We start from the raw sequence: 19,874 nt of genomic DNA, 5'->3' as shown, positions 1-19,874 counted from the left end.
CTGCAATATGATCTGCAGCAAACCTATTTCTAAGGTATATAAAATATCCTGTTGTTACTAGAAGTGCTCTCACTTAGAAAGATTATCTGCTTACTTGAAAGGAAAAAGTAAGCTCAGAAAAATAATTCAGCCATTTGTACTGAAGTATAGAGAATAATGTACCAGGAAAAAAACAAAGATCAAACACACCTGATTTTTTTCTCCTTTCAATATCCCATGCTTAATTTTTGCTCTATGACAGCTCTATCTGGCAGTCTCACATCCCATCAGTGCAATCTGTCATTCTAGGTTATTTCAATTAAGTTCTTATTCTCATTTTGCATTTGCTGAAGAGTCATAATGGCATGGTCCCAAATCAGCAGTCAAGAAGAGTAATCCTCTCTATTTTTATTTTTTAAAAGAAAGGAGAAAGGAAGAGATGGTTTCTTTCTTTCCTCTCTGTCCTGAAGGCCTTCTCCAAAATTACAGAACTAGAAGATTTGCTTTGAAGACTAACTGAAGACTTTGTTACAGATCATGAAGGCATGATTTTGGGACTTTTGTGGGTTATTATGAAAATCTTTTAAATTCATTCTATTCCCCTTGGTTGCTGGCAGATCCCTTTCTGTCTGATAGCTGGAGAATTAAAGGTATTCCTTGCAGTCATTGTATTGGTGCGGGAGTTGGACATCTTTAGAAAAGCAACTCTCTAATCTTTCCGTGCCCAAATGTTCAGTGAAGAGAATTCATACCCAGCATGGGAAACTAGAGACAGCTTGTTGTACTGATGTACAGACTGCTCCTCTGAACTCCTGAACTCGGACAGACACAATGTTTCTAACTGGGTTGTTGTGCTGCCCTTTCCTGAAGTGGACATACAGAAGCAGGTACAGCCTTCTTCTGAGCGCAGAGAGCTGTACTGACCAGAGTGATACAAACTCAGGGGTTACATCCCTGAGTATTTAAATACTTGGCTGTCAATAAACTAAGCAGCTGCAGTATTGAGCAGCCACTGTTTATGAATTAACCCATATGCTGGTATTTCACCTGTTTTAATGCTGCCAGCTGATGTTCAGTTTCCCCTGAGAAAGGCTGGACTTTGCCCAAGAGGCAGTAGGTGGGATGCTGGGTTGACATGGTACCATGAGAAGGGCTAGTTTTGGTCCAGGAGCCTTCCACTGTAACTGGAAAGGAAGGAAATGAGTAAATGATTTAGAGCCCTTTCTGTGACCTGCTCATCTATTCAATTGCTAAAGGAATGAGGAAGATTAAGTTCAAAGGATTAACAAATGGGTTTTGCTTTTGCTGTAATTGCTTATCTCCATATGCTCATAACAGTGCTGAGTTCCCAAGAACTAGGCAGGTACAGAACTGTTACAGCAGGGGCTTCATGTTTCAGCTGTTTGTTCATGCCAAGCCCAGCTGTATCAGGGGGTTGCAGTGGGCACATTAAACCTGCATTCTGTCTTCTTACCATGACATCAGGTTACCCACACTCAGTGTTTACAGAGATTGACATGTGATGGTTGGAACAAGCTTTCAGCATTGTACCAGATGAGATTTTTTTTAGTTAGTAGTTTTCCTAATGTAATCAGCACCTTAAAACCGATTTCCATGCTGCTTCTTCTCCTGTGTTCTTTTTATCACATTTCAGTTGGACAAATTGTCCATACTGAGTTGGAGATGGCAGCTCCTTTTACTCACTAGATGGGAAATGCTGGCAGCCCTGAGTACAGGTCTCTGCTGTTGCAAACTTGGGCCAGGCAGGGCTGACAGACTGCTCTTGATGGGGTGAGTGTGAAGTCTCTAAAGCAGGATGAATAGGAATTGTATGTTCAGTTTTTCAGGGGACGCTTTCCACCCAGATGGATTTATTGTGTATTTGCAGATTGTTTGGGGTTTTTTTCCCCCTTTTCTGTGTCTGTAGTTGCAACAGGGCTAATTGATGCATGTGCAGGGGATAATGAAAAGCTGCATTTCACATCATCTTAAAGGGCCTTAAAGTGATTACTTTACAGTGAACTCACTCTCCTAAACAGAGTAGCTCAGATCACTTTAAGAAAAATGCTTTTTGTCAGGATAAAACCTAGGTGTACTTCAAATCCTAACTTTGTAAGAAATTCCTCCTGTGGAGGAGAGCCAGTATATCTGATTTCTGGCAGAATCATCTTGCACAGTTTCCTTCTTGAAGCAGTAGGGCCATGCAGGTGGCCAAACACTCTGCCTCCCTGTGCTATACTACCAGCCCATGCTGCATATGCTAGAGTTGACCTGTGAAAATGCTCTTTTCAGGGAGGAAATACCAGTGACTTTGTAACATCATAAATCTTACCCAGGAGAATGCAAGAACCAATTGGTCAAACCAGCCAATGTTAGCCATTTGCCATTTCTGCTATCTTGCTATCTAACATTTTGGATTACCCTGTGTCTGCACAGCTCCAGCCCAGGGCTTGCCCTGAAATTTCTTGTGGGAGGCAGTTCATCCATAGTTTCATCCATGCAGTCTTGTACATAGGAATATTTTGTGAGCTTCCTTTGGTTATGAAAACCTGCTCAAGAATGGAGCCCTGAATCTCTGTTCACTTACAGGCTTTGAAACCAAGAGTATTTTTGTGGAACTTGGTGTCACCCAGGTGAGAAAAGTTTGCTGGGACTGAAACTCAGTGTAGAAATGCCATTTAGCAGTGTGTGGGAGCATAATTGTGTGTTAGGGGGGTGGGCTGTCCATGTGCACCACGTGCTGCACGTGCATGGCTGCAGTTCAGACTTACTCATCACTGGCACACCCAGGCTGGCTGTACATTCTGGGCAGTGAGTCAGACAGAGGCTGGCATCACGCTCGGCTTCCAGGGGAGGTAATTCTAGCATTCAGGTGGCCCTTTCTCCACCAGTTTTCACTGAGATGTTTCTGTGCAATTTCTGCTGTTTGGATTGTGCCTCTAAGTCCTGTCCCAGTACAAAAGGAGGGAAGTCAAATGTTTGTTGTGAGCAGAGCTTTTAAAATGTTTGTGGCTATCCTGAGAGAAGAATAATTTTAAAAGATAATTTCTCTAACAATCTGTAGATGTAATACTCAAAGCAAACAACTGCTAGTTGGCAGTTGGGGTTGAGGCTTATTTCCATGTCTTTGTGGAATTCAACTATTGAAGTGGTTTTTTTTTCTTCTCCATATATAGTATTCATATATAGAATTAGGCAGAATGCACAAGCATTCACATTTTACACGTGTAATAATATGAGTCCTAATTGTCATTATGAATTACATTTTCAGTGTGTTTTCCCCAGTGCCTGAATAAAGTTGAGCATAAATCATTTTAGCCCTCTAAATTTGTATTCATGTCAGTTTTATTCAGCGTAATTTTGGTTCACTTTGCCTTGCTTTAGATTGCAGATCATGCCCAACAGTGGAAGACTGGATTTTGAAATTTTTTTTACATGTCAGATTTCCCTTATCCAATTTTATCAAAAAAGCTGTCACCAGCTTCTTCTGAAACCAGCAAACCTTTTTCTTTCTAATTACATTTTTACCATATGTTCACCCAGATGGCATATGCCAAACATTTTCTAGGGTGTTATAAAATGACCTGACTTTGGAGGATTTAACTGTTGAAAAAGCTTAAAAAAAAAAAAAAGAAAAAAAAAAAAAAAAAGAGAAGCATAGACTGGGGCAAAAAAAAGTAGTCCTAGAAAGAAAGAAAGAAAAAAGTCTGATAAATATCCCCAGTTGCATTTTGTGGCTGTGATACTGAATTCTCTGTATATACACCTGCACAAAAACAGTGAAATGTAGAGAATGTTTTCTTGAAGTGTTAAAAATTGACTCCTTTATCAAACAGTGAAAATAAAATTTTTGTCTGTTGAATATGTCTAAAAAAATTCTTGAGCTTCAAGCGGCTCTAGTTTCCTGCAAAATGGAGCAAAAACGAATTTGTCAAGGCACCAGATTCTCTGTAGGAGCAGTAGTTTTACTGAGCAGTGTAATAACTACTTGTGCAGTTTTTTCTTGAAATACCACTTTCAAGTAAAAGCCAGTTGATGCATGATTTTGACACTTGTGTCCTACTTCTTAATAATTCTTGGGGGATTTCTTAGAGAAAATAAATTAACTTGGGATATACTGAGAGGTTCCAGGAAGGAAGGAAATTATTTTTCATATTTAGCTACTAGTTAAGCTAAATTAACAAAGATATTTTTTTCATTTTCTGGAGGGTTTGCATGTTTCTTTGTCTCTGTGAGAATTCTCTTTTGACTGCCATTGTTGTTTTGGTAGTCTTTCCAGATTATCAAGCAGGGAAATATAGAACACCCTCATGTTGTTATAAGTTTCTATAAAACTGCCTCAAGTCTCAAGCCATTTTTCTTATGCTAATTCCTGAAGAATAGTGATTGAATGGGAATTAAAGTTACTTCCTTGTGTTGCTACAATAGCTTCTCCCACTCTCAGGAAATTTTGAGTGCAGAGCCTAAACAGACTCTGAACAGAGTATGAAGAGGTTTTGGGGCAGATGGGCAGAGACTCATGGCAGGGACTCAAATGGAGGATTGTAAATGAAGGTTTGTTTAGTGTCCTTAACTTGCACAGATCTTGTTGCAAATCACAACTGCAATCAACAAAGCAGATCCTCCACCTCCTCCAAATTAATGAGACAGGATTTTAGCAGTTCTCAACAATTTGAAGTGGTTTTGTTATTTCTGAATTAAACCTTTGGTAAAAAGTCTTTATTTCCCTCCTCCTTGCCCACTTCCACTCATCAGTCTGTGAGTGGTTTGACATTTCCACAGATTCTTCTCTGTCATTGACTAAGTTTACACCTGCTGTGTCTCAAGTGAAAAGAGTCTTTTTTGTAGGTAAATCAATCTGTATAGCAGAGATACTGTACTGTTTGAAAGGTAAGGATTAAACACCCCAAAATTGCAAGCTGGTGTTATCTTGTGAAGTAATTGAAACAAACTGTAATGGGGGAATCTAAAATGTGACACCCAAAAGCAGCATGTCTCCACCCTGTCAAAGTATGATGCAACAACCAATTGATTATGGTTGTTTTAGAGTTTGTGGGTGTGCAGCTGTATTCAACTCAGTTTGGGGTACCAGTTTTTCTGCTTTCTTTCTGGAAGTCATTGCAAAAAGGAGCTAAAGTTTTTCAGGTGACTTTCTTACTTATTTCTGAAATAATGTTTATCATAACCAGGATCACAGGGTTCATGCCATAGTTTTCAGTTTCTTAGAAGAGTTAGAACTCCAAGCATTTTGCTGTGAAAATGCAAATTCCATATTTTGTCAAAAAACCTTGACGTGTCAGTGAATGACATGTCAAAATGCAAAGGCTAAAAAAGCATTTTATTCAGATACTTTGCTTTTAATTACCAGTTAGCATTATTAAATCAAGCTCTCAACTGCAGTCTTTGTTTACATATTCTTTAGATTATTCAGCTGCAAATTTAAATAAGGACAATGCTAGGAAGGTTTCCATGGAAAATATGACCAAGTTAATGATTTTGAAGCTAATTATGTGAAGATTCAAAGTGTCAGACTTAAACCATACCTCTGACTAAGCCAAGCATGAATTTGGCACATTAAAATTATGCACATGTAAAGTTAGACTCCTCATAATGGGGAGGGGCTTCTGAATTGTGTTTGCAGGTGCTAGCTGCTGTGATGCAGCTGATCAGTGCTTCCCCGGGTGTTTTTCTTTCCTAATTTTCTTTCTCCTTTCTCACTGTAGGCCCTTTTGTGGGTAAGTGTGCACATGAATTTTATGCCGCCCCACAACATCTCTGCTCTGCTCAGAGTGTTGGTGCATGCACACTCAGATGCCTTCTATCTCATTTCCCCTTACCTTCTCTTTTGACTAGTGCAGTTGCCACAGAGAGTTCAAGAGAGTAAGTGCTTATGATTGCACTTCTGCTATGATTTTCCATAGCTGGTAGTTTATCTCTCAGAAGAGTCTGGTATATAAAATCCCTGCTCAAGAAATTCTCTAAGAATTACTCTCCTTCATATGGCAGCAGTCTCTCACTGCTGTCAACATGAGTGCATCAGAAAAGATGGCCTTTTGTAAAGCAAGGACTAAGCCCAGCTGTTGAAAATGAAGGGAAATAAGCATCTCTCTTTGAAAAGGCAATCTAAGGGCAGCTTGAGTTTGTGTACATGGAAAGAAAGTTCATATTTAAAATCTCAGGTTTTTCCTTGAGAAAAGTAAAGCTTTAGGTATGATGTAAGAACTGTATCTAAATGTACCTAAATAGATTTTTTTAGGGTGTTTGAAGCAAATAGCAAGTCTGTAGTGCTGCAGTTATTCTTCTAAGATCTTTCGCAGTGTAAAGGATATTCTGGGTAGGGTTCCCATAAGTGGCTTTTTTGAGTCCAAACTTATTAGATTCTGATTTAGAACTCATAGCATAGTTATTCTGCAGAAGTCAATATTTTCCATAGCTGAGATGGAGATCAAATACCTCCAATTAATGCAAAATTCAAATTAGTCTTGAACTGTGGTACCTCAGCTGGCATCTCAATAATGAACTAACCACAGGAGGAAGAGGGTTTGTCAATGTTCCGTCACAAAAAGCTTTGAGCATTCATCTCATCTCTTCTGGGATCATATTTATACATCTTGCTGCTCTCTTGAAATACACACCCAACGTACTGAATGGCACAAGAATATCCGATGTAGCAAGCTGTGGAAGTGTGAGCTACAGAGTCTTTTTAGCTGATGTATTTCAAGGTGGATAACCTTAAAAATCAATAGTGTCTGCTGCACCACTCAGAATCATGATGGACTGCTCTTTGCTGATCCTCTTGCTTAGGCTTTGAATAACTGATGCTGTGCTGCTGCAGATCCTCAGCACCAACCAGCCAAGGCAAGCTCTGGAGCATCCAGTAGCAGGGCTGCTCTTTTAAGCAAATCTTTGTCTACTCTTAGAAATTTTTAGGTGAACTGCAGCTGTTGGTTGGGGGTTTTGGGGGTTGTTTTGGGGTTTTTCCTTTTTAAAACAGGCTACACAAGTGCTAGAAGACCAAGTACAATGACAGGAAAGTCATCTTTAAAGGCTCGAGCAGTATTTTCACATTGCCTGTAAAAATGGCATTTTCTCTTTGGAGAGAGAAGGTTACAAGTTTGGGCTTGTAGTGCCCCAGTTACAAAAATGGAAACAGCTATTAGGAAAAAATTATTAAATAGATTATCTTAACTTTGTGGAAAGTTAGCTTTGTGGGGCTGTCTTTTAAGAGAGGTGAAAAATGCAGAGTTTTGTCTCCTCTAGCAAAACAAAGTTTACAAGTTGAAATAGATACTTTTTTAGATACCAGTGACACCTCAGAAATTGTCTCATTAGAAAGACAAAATATATGAATATCTAGAAGCACAAACCATAAACAGGAATTTATGGAGAGGAGCTGCTTGGGAGGTCCTGAAGATAGATTTCTTAAAGGGTCCGCATATAATTCTCTGGATTTTCTAAAAGTTCATTGGAAAAACAAAATAGAAAGTTATCTAAAATAAACTGACAAAAGCTGGAGGAACAGGAGGAGGAGGAAGAGAATAAAGTATCAGATGTGATGCTCTAGCTAGTAAAAAACAAGTACTTTCTTTGCTGACCTCACCTTGTGCATGTATTAAGAGAGCAGAGATATTCTCTTGCTCTCTTATTTTTGTAAGGAAGTAGCTTCTGCTGTCTCTGATCAAATGCATAAAAAGACAGCATGTTACTCTAGGCAGACTGAATCTAGTGAAAGGGATAGAAAGCTTCTTTGAAGAAAAGCCCTAGAAAAATCCAGTAACAGAAATAGACTTCCACTGAGAGTTTACTGAGATTTTGCTGCTCTTCTGTGTATCAGTAATGAAGCAGACCAACGAGAGAAAGTAAATTCATGTCGTGCCTAAGGTGTATGTGTTGGGGAAAGATCAGAGAAGTTTTTGCATGCCACTGGTGCTGAAAACAGATCTCTGAATGATAACTTTCTCCTTACGGACTGACAGTTTGGAGTTATTCAGGGAGTTGTATTTGCAGATGGAAGAGGGACAGGAGGTGAGAGCAACAATGCTGGTTGCATGGTACATCCCTTAACTCTCATGTTATAACATGGTATATGTAAAATTATCAAAGATATGTGGACATTACTTGACTTTCATATTGTTATTTAATTATGATTCACCAACAGATGATACTGCTGGGTGCTGTAGGGGTATCTGCCTCTCTGATGTGCATTTCAGACTTCTTAGGCTAGTTGTGACCTTTCTCAGAGCCTGTGCTCTCTCTGCAGGTGGGGTTGGGATTTGGCTCCCTCCATTTGTCTACTGCATTTATCTTCCATGTGTTGGAGTCTGAGACAGAGTGTGTGTCCTTGTTTTTGATACTTAACTCTAAGATCCAGAAAAATACTGAATTTCATACAATATGAAATCATGAGCGTGTTTTCATGGTGATACATGAGAACAACTGTTAAAGTTAGAAAAAGCTAAAAGTGTGAGTGTGTAGATTAGAGAGTTTTCTTAAGTCACTGTGTGAAATAGTTAGTTTAGAGTTTAAGTTAGTTTAGACAGCAGAAGACCAGATGGAAGATTTAAACTGTTGTTTCTTTTCCTTCTTCTGTCTTCTTCATGTTCTTCTTCTAGAGGTTTTTGGGTAATAGCAGATGATTGGATAGAAAATGCCACAGTGCAGCACACAGGTATTGGGTCATTGGGTCATTAAGAAAAATAATATACATGTCTATTGTTAATTGGATAAGAATGAGTATAAAGATAAAAGAACTGCACGGTTCGGGGGAATTTTGGGCTTTCAAAGCCAAAGTGAGACACAAAGTGAGCCACAAGGTCATTCTGTACCATCAGAGAAAAATGAGCCAGATTGCAGTGAATTGAGCTTGTGCAGAAAGTCTGGAGAGACCTGCCAAGTTTTTGGATAACATCCTAAGAAACACGAGAAACAAGATCCTGACGAGCTTGGGAGTTTTCCTCAAACCCAGAGAACTGTGATAAGCGGGACTCCCCACGAGGGAGGATCCCAAAGGAGCTCAGCCCAAAGGGGACTGAGAAATCCAGGAGTGGAAAAAAAGTACAGAAGAAGTGCAGCAGAATTAAGAAAGAGAAAAAAGGAACAAAAAAGAATTTTTTAGAAAAGTTACACCATGAGCTAGAGTCAGTTCAGCACTTGCAGACTTACAGTCTCTTGAAAGTAAAAAAAAGAGTTAACTCTTTGTCAGGCAACTTAGAACAAATATTATCTGAGGTCTGTCAGGACTGCAATAAGTTGATATCATGAGCTGAAATCTGTCAGTACTGTGCTGACCAGATATTGCTTGTTGCTTGCAGTGGTAGTTTGGTTTCCTGAAGCACAGGAGTTCACCATGAGTTCATCACTGGATGGTGTTTGGGGTTAGACACTGGAGTGGTCTGTTTGTCTGTCTCATTGGCACTGGGAATTGGTAGCTGTGAGTCAGTGGGGAATCCAGGCATTGGGTGGAAAATGCAAAGTATTTTGCATCCAGTTTTGGTTCTTACTGTGTACAGGATCAGCCTTGTTTCAGTGGTTATTAACATTAATTTAAAATCTTTATGCTTTTAGACTGTTTTCAATCTCATGGATATGTGATGCTGGATAGCTTTCATCCTTTCTATTTTCTGCTTGAAAACTCAAGATCTTTCCCTCCAGCCATGAGAATTTTTTCTTCTAGATACAATAAATAGGGTTTGTCACAACACTGTAGAAGAAAGTCAAGTATTTTAGTAATTCCACATAAATATATTTTTTTGATATCTTTTTTGTTTGTTTGTGCCCTGGAACGTTTTGAAGTGATTTCAGATAGTTTATCCAAGTAGCAAATACAGAGCTGTTATGGGTGCCTTAGGAAGCTCAGAAAGCTGCTTAACATGTTAGATCCCCAAATTAAAATGTGTGTCTTCTTTTTAAAAAGGCTAACAGATTCTAATTGTTGTGTTTTATGTTATGAGTAGGTCCCTACTATTATTATTCCCTTCCAAAAGTTGAAGGATGAAAAATTGAACCACAGATGACAAAGGCTTTATTGTTGGGTAATTTTTCTTTCATATATAGGATATGATTGAATGTGTGCTGTAAAAAAGAGGCTTCTTTAAAGCCTGATAATATTGATTACTATTTGAGACCTGCCAGCAGCATTATTAGTTAATTCATAAGGAAATCTAATAGAAAATTATTAAGTTGATGTTTTAGTTCCTCTAGTGAGAACGTTTCAGATATTCATCTCATATCGTTGCACAAATTGTTTGGCTCAAGTAGATACCACAAAATCATGTTTTAATGATTTTTTTCCTTTTTCCATCTTTTATTTTTTTTTCACAGTCACATGACACAATCAGCCACATTTGAAGACCCTCGAATAGAGAGCTGCCAAATAACCCCTCCAGCCCCTCGGAAAGTGGAAATGAGGAGGGATCCTGTGCTAGGATTTGGGTTTGTGGCTGGTAGTGAAAAGCCAGTTGTTGTACGCTCAGTAACACCAGGTATGTTCTCCTCACCTGACCCCAGAAGAAAACTTTGATTTAGCTTACTAAGATGAAATACAGCTACAAGGTTGAGAACTGTTGAAATATTCAGGCAGGAAAAGTAATCACAAATACTAGATATGATTTTAAGCCTTGTCTTACCCAGTGGTTTCCTTCCTCCCACTCATTTTTGAACATTACATAAATGTGTTGGCAAAAGGCCAGTTTGGAGTTACTGCTCTGAGCCATTACTATTGTTTGCCTGAAAGAAGTTAACCCATTTCATTCAAGGAAAGAAGGTCTTCTCCCTGGTATCTTTATATTGGTTTGCTGTCACCTTCATTACCATTGAATCAGTGTTTTCAAGAGGTATGTTGCATTCTGAGATTAAAACTTGCATATTTTTCATTCTTACCATCACCTTCCCAAGGAAAGCTAGGTTTGTAAAAACAATATAACTTTCTGGAAAAGAGAATGCTATTGCTGGCTTTTTTTTCTTTAATGAATGCATCTGTATAACTATATGGTTAAAAGCCAGGTCAAAAGATTTCCCTAAACATCTTTCCTGCCATGAAAATTAGTGAGGTTTGTGATCTTTTTAAAGTCCTGAGAGACCAGACTTGGGATAATCCATCTCCCAAATAGCAGGCTCCTGCTCTCTATGCTTAAAAGTTCAGTTGTTATGTAAAATTGCAGCCAAGGACAGGGATTTGACTTTGCTCTTGTTCAGTATGTTCAGAACCCCCACAGAGAGCAGAAGAGAGGCAAAATTGACTTTGTGAAGTTCTGATGTCATTTACCCACATGTGTGCATTGATTACATTTGTATTGCTTTCACATGAAGTGAGCAGCGTAACTAATATTTGAACCAAATCCAGACAGCTCATTTCTCTCAGCTTGGCTTTATTAATTTAGTTTTATGTTAAAATTTTGAAAATGTGTCTACTATGTTCTGTTCCAAGTGAATAGGAGGAAATATGAGCTCAGGACAACATTCTCCTACATGGATTTGTATCCATTTATGAGGGATATGGAAGTGCAGTAAAATTTTCAAAGCAAATAGTGGAAAGGATCAACATTAGCTTAGTTGTTGAATTAATTGGTTTTGATGCTGAAACATTTTCTTTTAAGACTTTATCTTCATAGTTGAAATATTATTCATTTTTTTATGTATCATCATTGCAGTGTGTAAATGCAAAGACTAGAGAGGATATATCTTTACACTAGGAACTCTGATGTCACATCATCTTCTGACATCTAATTGTGCTGAGAAAGTAAAATACAATGCACTCAATGTGCATTTCAGCAGTGCCAGAATCCAAACCACACGGGCATATACATGACTGATTGTCTATTCAGACTAATGCTAAATATTCATTTCTAACTGAAAGTGACAATGCTTTTGGATGTACCCGTGTTCATTGAGTGGTAGGAATCCAGCAGAAAAGAGATTCAAGCAGTTGGAGGTGTAAAAACTTACTGTCTCCAATTGAAGAAAACAGGTTTGTTTTGCCTAGAAGAGAAAAGTCATAGGAGACACCTGGGAATGACATTAAAATATATAAGTGATGTTTCATTGGAAAAGAATAAGATGTTTCTTTGCCTGGGACAGGAAACCATATGCTGCAACCAGGAAAATGTGGTATATTTACCATGGAAAAAGACCTCCTGATCTTAAGAGTAGGTAAACAGAATAATTTGTTCACAGGAAAAGAAATCCTCCTCAGAGTGGTCTTACAAAATATCAGACAAACACTGATCAAGGTGATTAAAATATGGTTGATCACACCTTAAAGGGTACATTAGTTCACAGCTTATGGGTCCTTTTGGCCCTTCAGAAAACTGAACCCCTGGTTTAGGTGGTTAGATACAGGTTTAGAACTTGAGGAACTTCAGTAGAAGCTCCTGAACCACTAGCTTGCAAGATTTTCCTGGTGAGGGAGTACTGGTAACATCAGAAATAGTGTAAAAATGTCATTAGCTGAAGGAAAAACACACTTGCAGTATGTGAACGACAGCGTGTCTGTGTGTTTACAATGGTCTGCTAACCTGTGCTCTCTTTTTTTATTTTTTCTCTTCATTTGTCTGCAGGCGGCCCCTCTGAAGGAAAGCTAATACCAGGGGATCAGATCATAATGATTAATGATGAGCCAGTCAGCACTGCTCCAAGGGAGAGAGTCATCGACCTTGTCAGGTACTTGATGTCCTGTCACTTAAACTACGAACCCAGTGACTTATTGCCTTGTGCAGTCGTTCAGTAGTACAGCAAGTCTTGCTTTCCATGGCTGAGACAAGAGAAAATAATGTTGCTTTAGTTATAATGAAGAATAATGAATTATTTCAGTATTGAAATGAAGTGTCCTCTTAAAATATCATCTGGGTAGCTGAAAAAGTATAAAAACATCCAGAAGTAGCTCCAAAGTACTTGGGAATCAAAAGAGGAATAGTATTCTCGTGGTATTTATTTTTGGTATGGATTGTTGAAAAGATGATTCCTGGAGCATGGAAGTTCCACTCACTGTTGCATTGCTGTTCATTTTTCACATGAAGAAAGTTAAGTTTGTCTTATGTGAAGAATAAAGAAAACTTGGTAGGGTGGTTTTTGAGAATGAATGAATGCATGTAAATATGTAGAGAAGCTCAAAAAGTGTTTAGGTGGAATGCAGGTAGGTGAGTTTGTGTGAAAGAGGCAGGCAGGAAAGAGAAGGAAGAAAACTAGACAAAAAAGGTGTCTGGGGATAGTACAGGAAAGGAGAAAAGTCAGTATTTATAACATAAATGTAGATTGTAAATGGGATGTAGAAGGAAAAGAATAACAGTGACTGACAAATACTAAAAATGTAGAAAAAGATGTATTGCAGTTCATTTAATAAACTTTGCTTCTGGAGTAACAAGAAATGTTACATATGCATTGCACAGAAAAATGGCAGGTAACTAAATAAAAAACTTAAAAATTAGCCATTTAAATTCCAGTAGCTTGATTGCTGTACACCAGATTTGTTTCTGTATTCTCCTTCCCATCAGTGTAAACTCTGAATCAGTGAGTCTTATTGATTCCTGAGAGATGCTCAGGTTTTAATTGTACAGGTACCTCTCCTCAAAACTTACAGCTATCAGTGTTTTCAGTGTTACCCATGTAATTTTGAAAAGTCACATTTGTTTACAAAAATTTGGGCAGGAAGTGCCACAGCAGTTTCCTCCTGCAAACGGGTGTTCATTTGCTGGTGATTAGAAGAAAACTTCCAAAGATGATGCAGAAATGGTATGAAAACACCAGAAATGCTGATGGCCTTCATCTGTGTTAGCTGGGATTAAACAAAATAAATTTTCAGACTTTTTTCAAAAGAAGTGTTAACCTGCAAGTCAACTAATAAACAAAACTTGCTAAGATCTTCTTGTGATGAGCAGACTTCATAAACTGAAAGAACTGTCTTGCTTCTAATAAAGTTCTGTGTTGTGCTCTGTGTTGACCACTGGTATAAGCTTCAAAAATTGGTCTTATGCTCATTTTTGGTGTCTTTATTTCTCAATAAAGCAATAATATTGTCTTCTTCATTCTTTCCTTGATTCTTTGACATTAAGCAAAGTTAGGTTCTCTATCTCGTTTTCTGCTTCTAGCAATATGTAGTAATAACAGCAAGGAAAATAGACTGATTAGACCTGAGACAGACTGAATTTATTTTATAGTTGATGCTCTGTCTGCCTTCAAATGAGAAACTCAATAAGAATGTCACCCTTCCCAATTACATTGACTACATAGGTAGTGTCAAATTAAGTGCTGTTCTGTTTCAGGGAAAGCTTTAGGTGATGCTTTTCTTACACTGTAATTCTACCTCTGCTCTCAAAATCTGTCTGCTGTTGGGATTTTGACAGAGACTCATTCTTTGATGAAATTTGGAGTGAAATATATTGGGGTTGTATGTTACAGCATTTGAAAATAAGAGCTTTCTTTTCATGCCAGTGGGGATGCCTGGAATGATTAGACACTGTCAATTGCAGTCCTGACACCACAGCAGAAGCAATTCTTTACATCAATGAAATAGTGAACCTCTTCTGTATAATTTAAGATTTTCATATTAGATACATCTGCAACTTTTGAATGTATCTTCATTATTCAGTGTGCGAGGGAGAAGTCTTGAAATCTTGTTTTCCTGCAGGTATCAGCATCTCAGTGGTCAGCAGTGAGGGTGTTTTAAATGCATAGGTTATACAGTGGGCATAATCACAAAATCATGGAAGAACTGAGAGGAGATTTCTGGAGGTCATCCATTCTAACCTCTTGCCCTAGTCCAAGTGTCAAAGTTAGACATGGCTGCTCAGCACTTGCCAAATCAAGTCTTTAATATCTCCAAATACGGTGATTTCATAACCACACTGGGTAAGTGTTTCAGTTCTTAACCAGTGGCCTTTCAGAAAGACATGAGCCGACTTCTTTATCAGCCTTAGATGCATCCCATCTAGGCCCATGGACTTGTGTCACTCTTACCTAAGCAACTCCTAATTCAGCCTTTGTCTGCCTCTGTTCCCTAAATTCTGTCACTGAGCTCAGGGACCAGGGTAGCAGACCTTGCCACTAAAAGCCAAAGCCAAGAAAGCATCGAGCATCTGAGCTTGTTCAATATCCTTCATCAGGTTACCCACTCAATTTAGCAGTAAATTTGTATTTCCCATAGCTTTCACTGCTATTGTAATTGTATAGACCCTTCTTGTTATTCTTCATCCATCCTGGATAAGTTTCAATGCAAACTGAGCTTTGCAAACCCCGTATCTGCCTGGCCAGGTACAGCTTCTCTGTTTCTCCTGGGTAACCTGTCTCCATTTCCATCTCTGATCTCTTTCCATTTTTCACTGGGTCTTGTTCAGGCTTTCCCTGTGGAGAAAGCCCTGTGGTGTCCTGGTTTGCCTGCCTGCTTCCTTGCAGACTGGAATAGACCATTCTGGCACCTGGAGGAGGCTCTCTGAGATCACAAAGCTCACCTGGGCTCTGGCCTTTCAGAGCTGCGTCCCAAAAGACCCTGCGTGCCAGTGCCCTGAACAAGCTGCAGTCTGAGTTTGGACTGGGTTTTTCTTCCTCTTTTTCTTAATCTGGAAGGATCTTAATCTGTGCTGTTTTGTGGTCACTGCAGCACATTAATGAGAAATTGATATCCCAACACTATTTTTTTCTGTGATTACATGGTCTCTTGCTGATTAGGTATAGCAAGGTATATTTTTCATGTGAATTCATGTGAAATTCAGTGGCTATTTTTATGCAGCTTTCCCTCAAAGCTTTTTGTAAAGTCAACAAATAATTTGTCATTATAATTGCAGAGAGTGAGGAAAAAATTAATCTACTTTCAAAATACTGATATAAAGATCATATCAAATAGAAAAAATCCAAATCACATAAGAAAAGAAAAAGGCAGATTTCACAACCAGCTGAGCACCAAACTTCACCAGCAATAGGAAAGCCCAAAACTTCCATGCAAAATATAAATAAATGTTAGATGTTAAGTTGATGTTGAATATTAAACCGAGTTTTTAATGAAACACAATATTTAATTGTTTTCCAAGAAAACATTGTCAGAACTTTACTAATTTAACTTATGAAAATAGTTATGCGTTTAAAGGAAAAGAAAATGGAAAAGGCAATTTCTGCTTTTAAAAAAAAAGTCTATTAATTTAAAAAAAAACTTCAAAATGTCCACCAAGAAGGGCAACTGAAAAGTATCAAATATTTTTCTGTTAGGAAAAAGTGTATCCCTCATCAATAAATTAGCTTTATTCCTAAATTTCCCACAAAATCAATCAGAGTCATTTTCTTTAGATAATTTTTTTTCTTACGCCCTTTTCCTATCAGCTCCAAATTCATTGTCTAACTGTTACTCTTACTGGAATTGAAATAGATAGACTGGTCTTTCAAGAAAGTCCATTTTGTGCAATGGTTTTGCTACAGGAAAATGCAAGAAGTTAAATGCAATGCATAACACAGAAATTTTCCCATTGCCTTTTTATTGCATTGTAATATTTAAATTATGTGTGGGCTTTTTAAACATTCATTACTTAAAATAATCTTCCTTGTAGAAAACTGTTATACCCACTTCTGCTGACTCCTGTGGGTACTGAGCAGGAACCTGGTGAGAGATTTTGATTTGTTTTTTAAGAACTGAGGGACACTTGTATCCTAGGAAGTCTCAGGTCTGGAGATTATCAGGCATATTCATTATAAATATCCGCTGTAGGTCATTCTGATCCATTGAATTCTTTTGGCTCTGCTTTACTGGCAACATTTAATTAGTGTTCAAGTTGTTTCCTTTGAAAGCCAGAGTTGCAGAAATATGAATCCAGTATGGTTTGCAGACAAAATCCATTTGGACTCATTATTTCTGGGTGCTGTTCAATGGTTTTTGCACCATATTATGTTCTCTTGAGCTATTTCCAGCACAAACTCAGGAGTCATATTTATGGTTTCCCTTACAAAGAGAGGTCAGTTTTATGAATGTCACTTGTGGCTGTGGTCAAGATGAATTCCATTCAAGACAGACAGTTACAGAACTTCAAAAAAGAGGAAGGAACAAGATCACTTTTCTAAATGTAAGCTTCAAGTCGAGGCAAGTAGCAAGTGAACAGAATACAAAGGATGTATTTGAAGTGCAGTCAGATCAAAATTTATCAGGAGCTATTTATGCTGGTTTTATTTTGCTCCTGATACAGATTCTGTGAGTTAAAGCTTTTCACACATACTTAACAGTAAGTACTTTGAGACAACATGAAAGTCATGGTGCAATGAAGCAATTTTTTCCTTATATGAAGGTAAGCAACAATGCAACACTGACCTATTAGAAGGTATGGTACCAGTTAAGTGATTGCTCGGAGGTGCATGTATCTCATTATCACTGGTTAATGTTACATTTCTATATTTTTAAGAATCAACTTAACCGACCCTTTTTTTTGAAACAAAGAAAAAAATCTAACAAATAATGGATCTGAACTCATGTAAACTGTCTCTTTATTTAGCAAGGTATTTTACTGAAATTTTAAGTGAAACACAAGTGTACTGCTTACTCCATAAACCAAACAGTGAGTATAGCATGGTAGTGGTAATTTGTTCACACTTTAATTAAAATAGTTATCCAAGCAGCCATCCAGGAGAAACTGGCATCTAAAGAGGGTGATCCATCTGAGATACTTGTTTTGGAAAAAATACCCTGTTGCAGAAAGCTTTATTATATATTGACTAAAGAAGAAAAACAGAAAAGAATTTTAGAGTAGAAGCCTGACTTCTAGGTTGCTAAATTAGGCTAGAATGGTCCATTCCTTGAAACTCTAACAGCAGTAAATCAGTATTTGATATCCTGTGGAATTCCACTAAAAGATTTAAATTGCAAAGGGAGAAATTAAAAAGGTAAAATTCATTAAGGGCTTTTATTTGTTGGCTCTATTTTGTATTTAAGAGAAATTACTCAAAAACCTCTCTGAAATAACTATTTCTTTGGTGAGTTAATGTCACAGCAAGTTTTTATCAAGAGGATCTAGAGGATTCTTTCAATTCCTCAGTAGAATTTATGGTTTAATTGTGTATTGCCATAAGACTGGAGAGAAGGAACCTTCCAGGATTTTAGGCTGCATGTTGCATTTAAGTGCGAACATGAATTTAATCAATGCTGACCATCCTTACCAACATTGTGAAATGGATGAGGATTCTGTCGCTCCCATTTGACTCTGTGTATGTCAGGGAACCACTTTTCCTACTCTGTATCCCCAGAGCTAAATGCAAGTGTAAAGGGGAGCTCAGTGACAGTGCCTGTCATCATCTTCGTCTCACAGCAGCTGAAAATGCTGCTTTTCAAATGTTTCTGGATCTAGTTTAGACAGTTTCTTATACTGGATAAAGTAATTTTGGTGGACTTACTATTAAAGATATTCTTTCTTCATCATCATCATAGAGAAAAAAATAGCATATTAAAGCTATTATCTATGATACTGCTTAGCAACCATGAACCTTGAAAACTGCTTTTTCTGAATAACCAGTCATGTAGATATTTTAATTTGAAGGTACTCCATTATACTCCCAGTTCAATATATAAATCTGGAGGCTGTACCCACTTTGTGTCAGGCCCTGATTGATGAATTGCTAGTGTTCTAGGTTTTAAACACATCATGGTGAACAAAGGGACAAAATGTTGGACCGAGTGATCTGTAAGAATTTTACAAGTGCCATCTACGGAGATAAGCTTTCTGCCAGGGTGTTTAATTAACTACATGTGACCAGCTAGCCCATGCAAGGAGCTCAGAGTCAGGATATTAGAAGTCAGTTCCTCTCTGTCTTGAGGGGTGTTGTTAGATATGTATCTTCTACCTTTTGAGGTGTTTCTGCAACGTAATACAGAGATAACAGCATCATACTTCATTTAGCACTCAATCTGTGAGAATCTGAAATTTTATATTACTGCATTTATCTTCTTTTCTTGGCTGTTGTGCTGCTTTTTCTTCTTGAGCTAATATATTGAAGGCTAGTTCAGGTTTCCCCAGATTTTAATTACTAATCTGCTGTAAGATTTCAGAAATGCCCGACCATCTTTTCAAATGCCTGTAAGAGCTGAAAGCTGTATAGATATTACTTGTTAAAATCAATTCTAACTGTGGATGTTGTTCTCTTTAAATCCATTTTATCTCTGAAAGCATGCAGTGTCATATCCTTGTGTATTCCTTGCAGATAGTTGACTGACATGGTTTAGAAAAGTTTGGCCTTCATAATTCAGATGGTCTGAATGCTGAGATCTTAATTTGTTTTGTAAACTTAATCTTCTTTTTGTATTAACCATGCTGAATGGCCCCCAGAGTTAGCAAGTGTAGGCCCTTTTCTGAAATTTCAAGGCTTGATGTGTCATCTGTTTGAAATGTTGTGTCATCATCCCACTCTGTTCTCTAGAAAAAGGAGTCGGCCGCGATGAATTTCAGGTCAGCTGTTCCTTAACAAGTTGTTTTATGGAATGCAAGGCTATGAATGGAGATGTGGAACAGCTGTGCCCAAAACACAAGGAACTGTACTGATTGGTTCTTCAGATGTGAACCAGCAAATGTTGCTCTCATTAGCTTGTTCTGACAAGCTTATTGCTCCTCATCCAACTGAACAAAAGTGTTGGCTTGTCCAAATGGAAGATTTGCTTTAAAGCCAGCTGCACTGATGTGAATGTTTCAGAGTAGCTGTTCCCATGTAAAGTCATTCAGATGAACACCCAGCTTTGAGCTTATTATGAATTAATGCTTCCATGTGATGAATTACCTTTATATTGCATTCTCTGCAGTAGATGTTTATCCTGCTTTGTGCTGTTTATGCAAGCCCCATGCATCAAAGGATTACATCTGGTTGGAATATGTAGCAAGAGGTACCTAAAAATCTTATGTCCTGTATTCAGAGTAGGGAGGGTTAGAGAATAGGTGTCAGACTAC

The 19,874-nt window shown here is 37.9% G+C and overlaps 1 protein-coding gene across 3 annotated transcripts in view; it reads left to right on the top strand.

The window, feature by feature from the left end:
* The window catches only part of FRMPD4 (FERM and PDZ domain containing 4), a 295,802-nt gene that overhangs the window by 218,721 nt on the left and 57,207 nt on the right, over window positions 1-19,874 (top strand). For 2 of the 3 annotated variants that reach the window (XM_015636209.2, XM_015636218.3), the window contains exons 3-4: window positions 10,300-10,460; window positions 12,534-12,636. In XM_015636209.2, the coding sequence (XP_015491695.1) occupies window positions 10,300-10,460; window positions 12,534-12,636 (264 nt within the window). The remainder of the gene's footprint in view (window positions 1-10,299; window positions 10,461-12,533; window positions 12,637-19,874) is intronic. The other variant, XM_033512691.1, reaches the window with a different exon arrangement.

The sequence above is a fragment of the Parus major genome, chromosome 1, assembly GCF_001522545.3.
Source record: "Parus major isolate Abel chromosome 1, Parus_major1.1, whole genome shotgun sequence".
Taxonomy (NCBI): Eukaryota; Metazoa; Chordata; class Aves; order Passeriformes; family Paridae; genus Parus; species Parus major.
The sequence above is the reverse complement of the archived record's forward strand: the minus strand, read 5'-3'. Positions and strand labels throughout refer to the sequence as shown.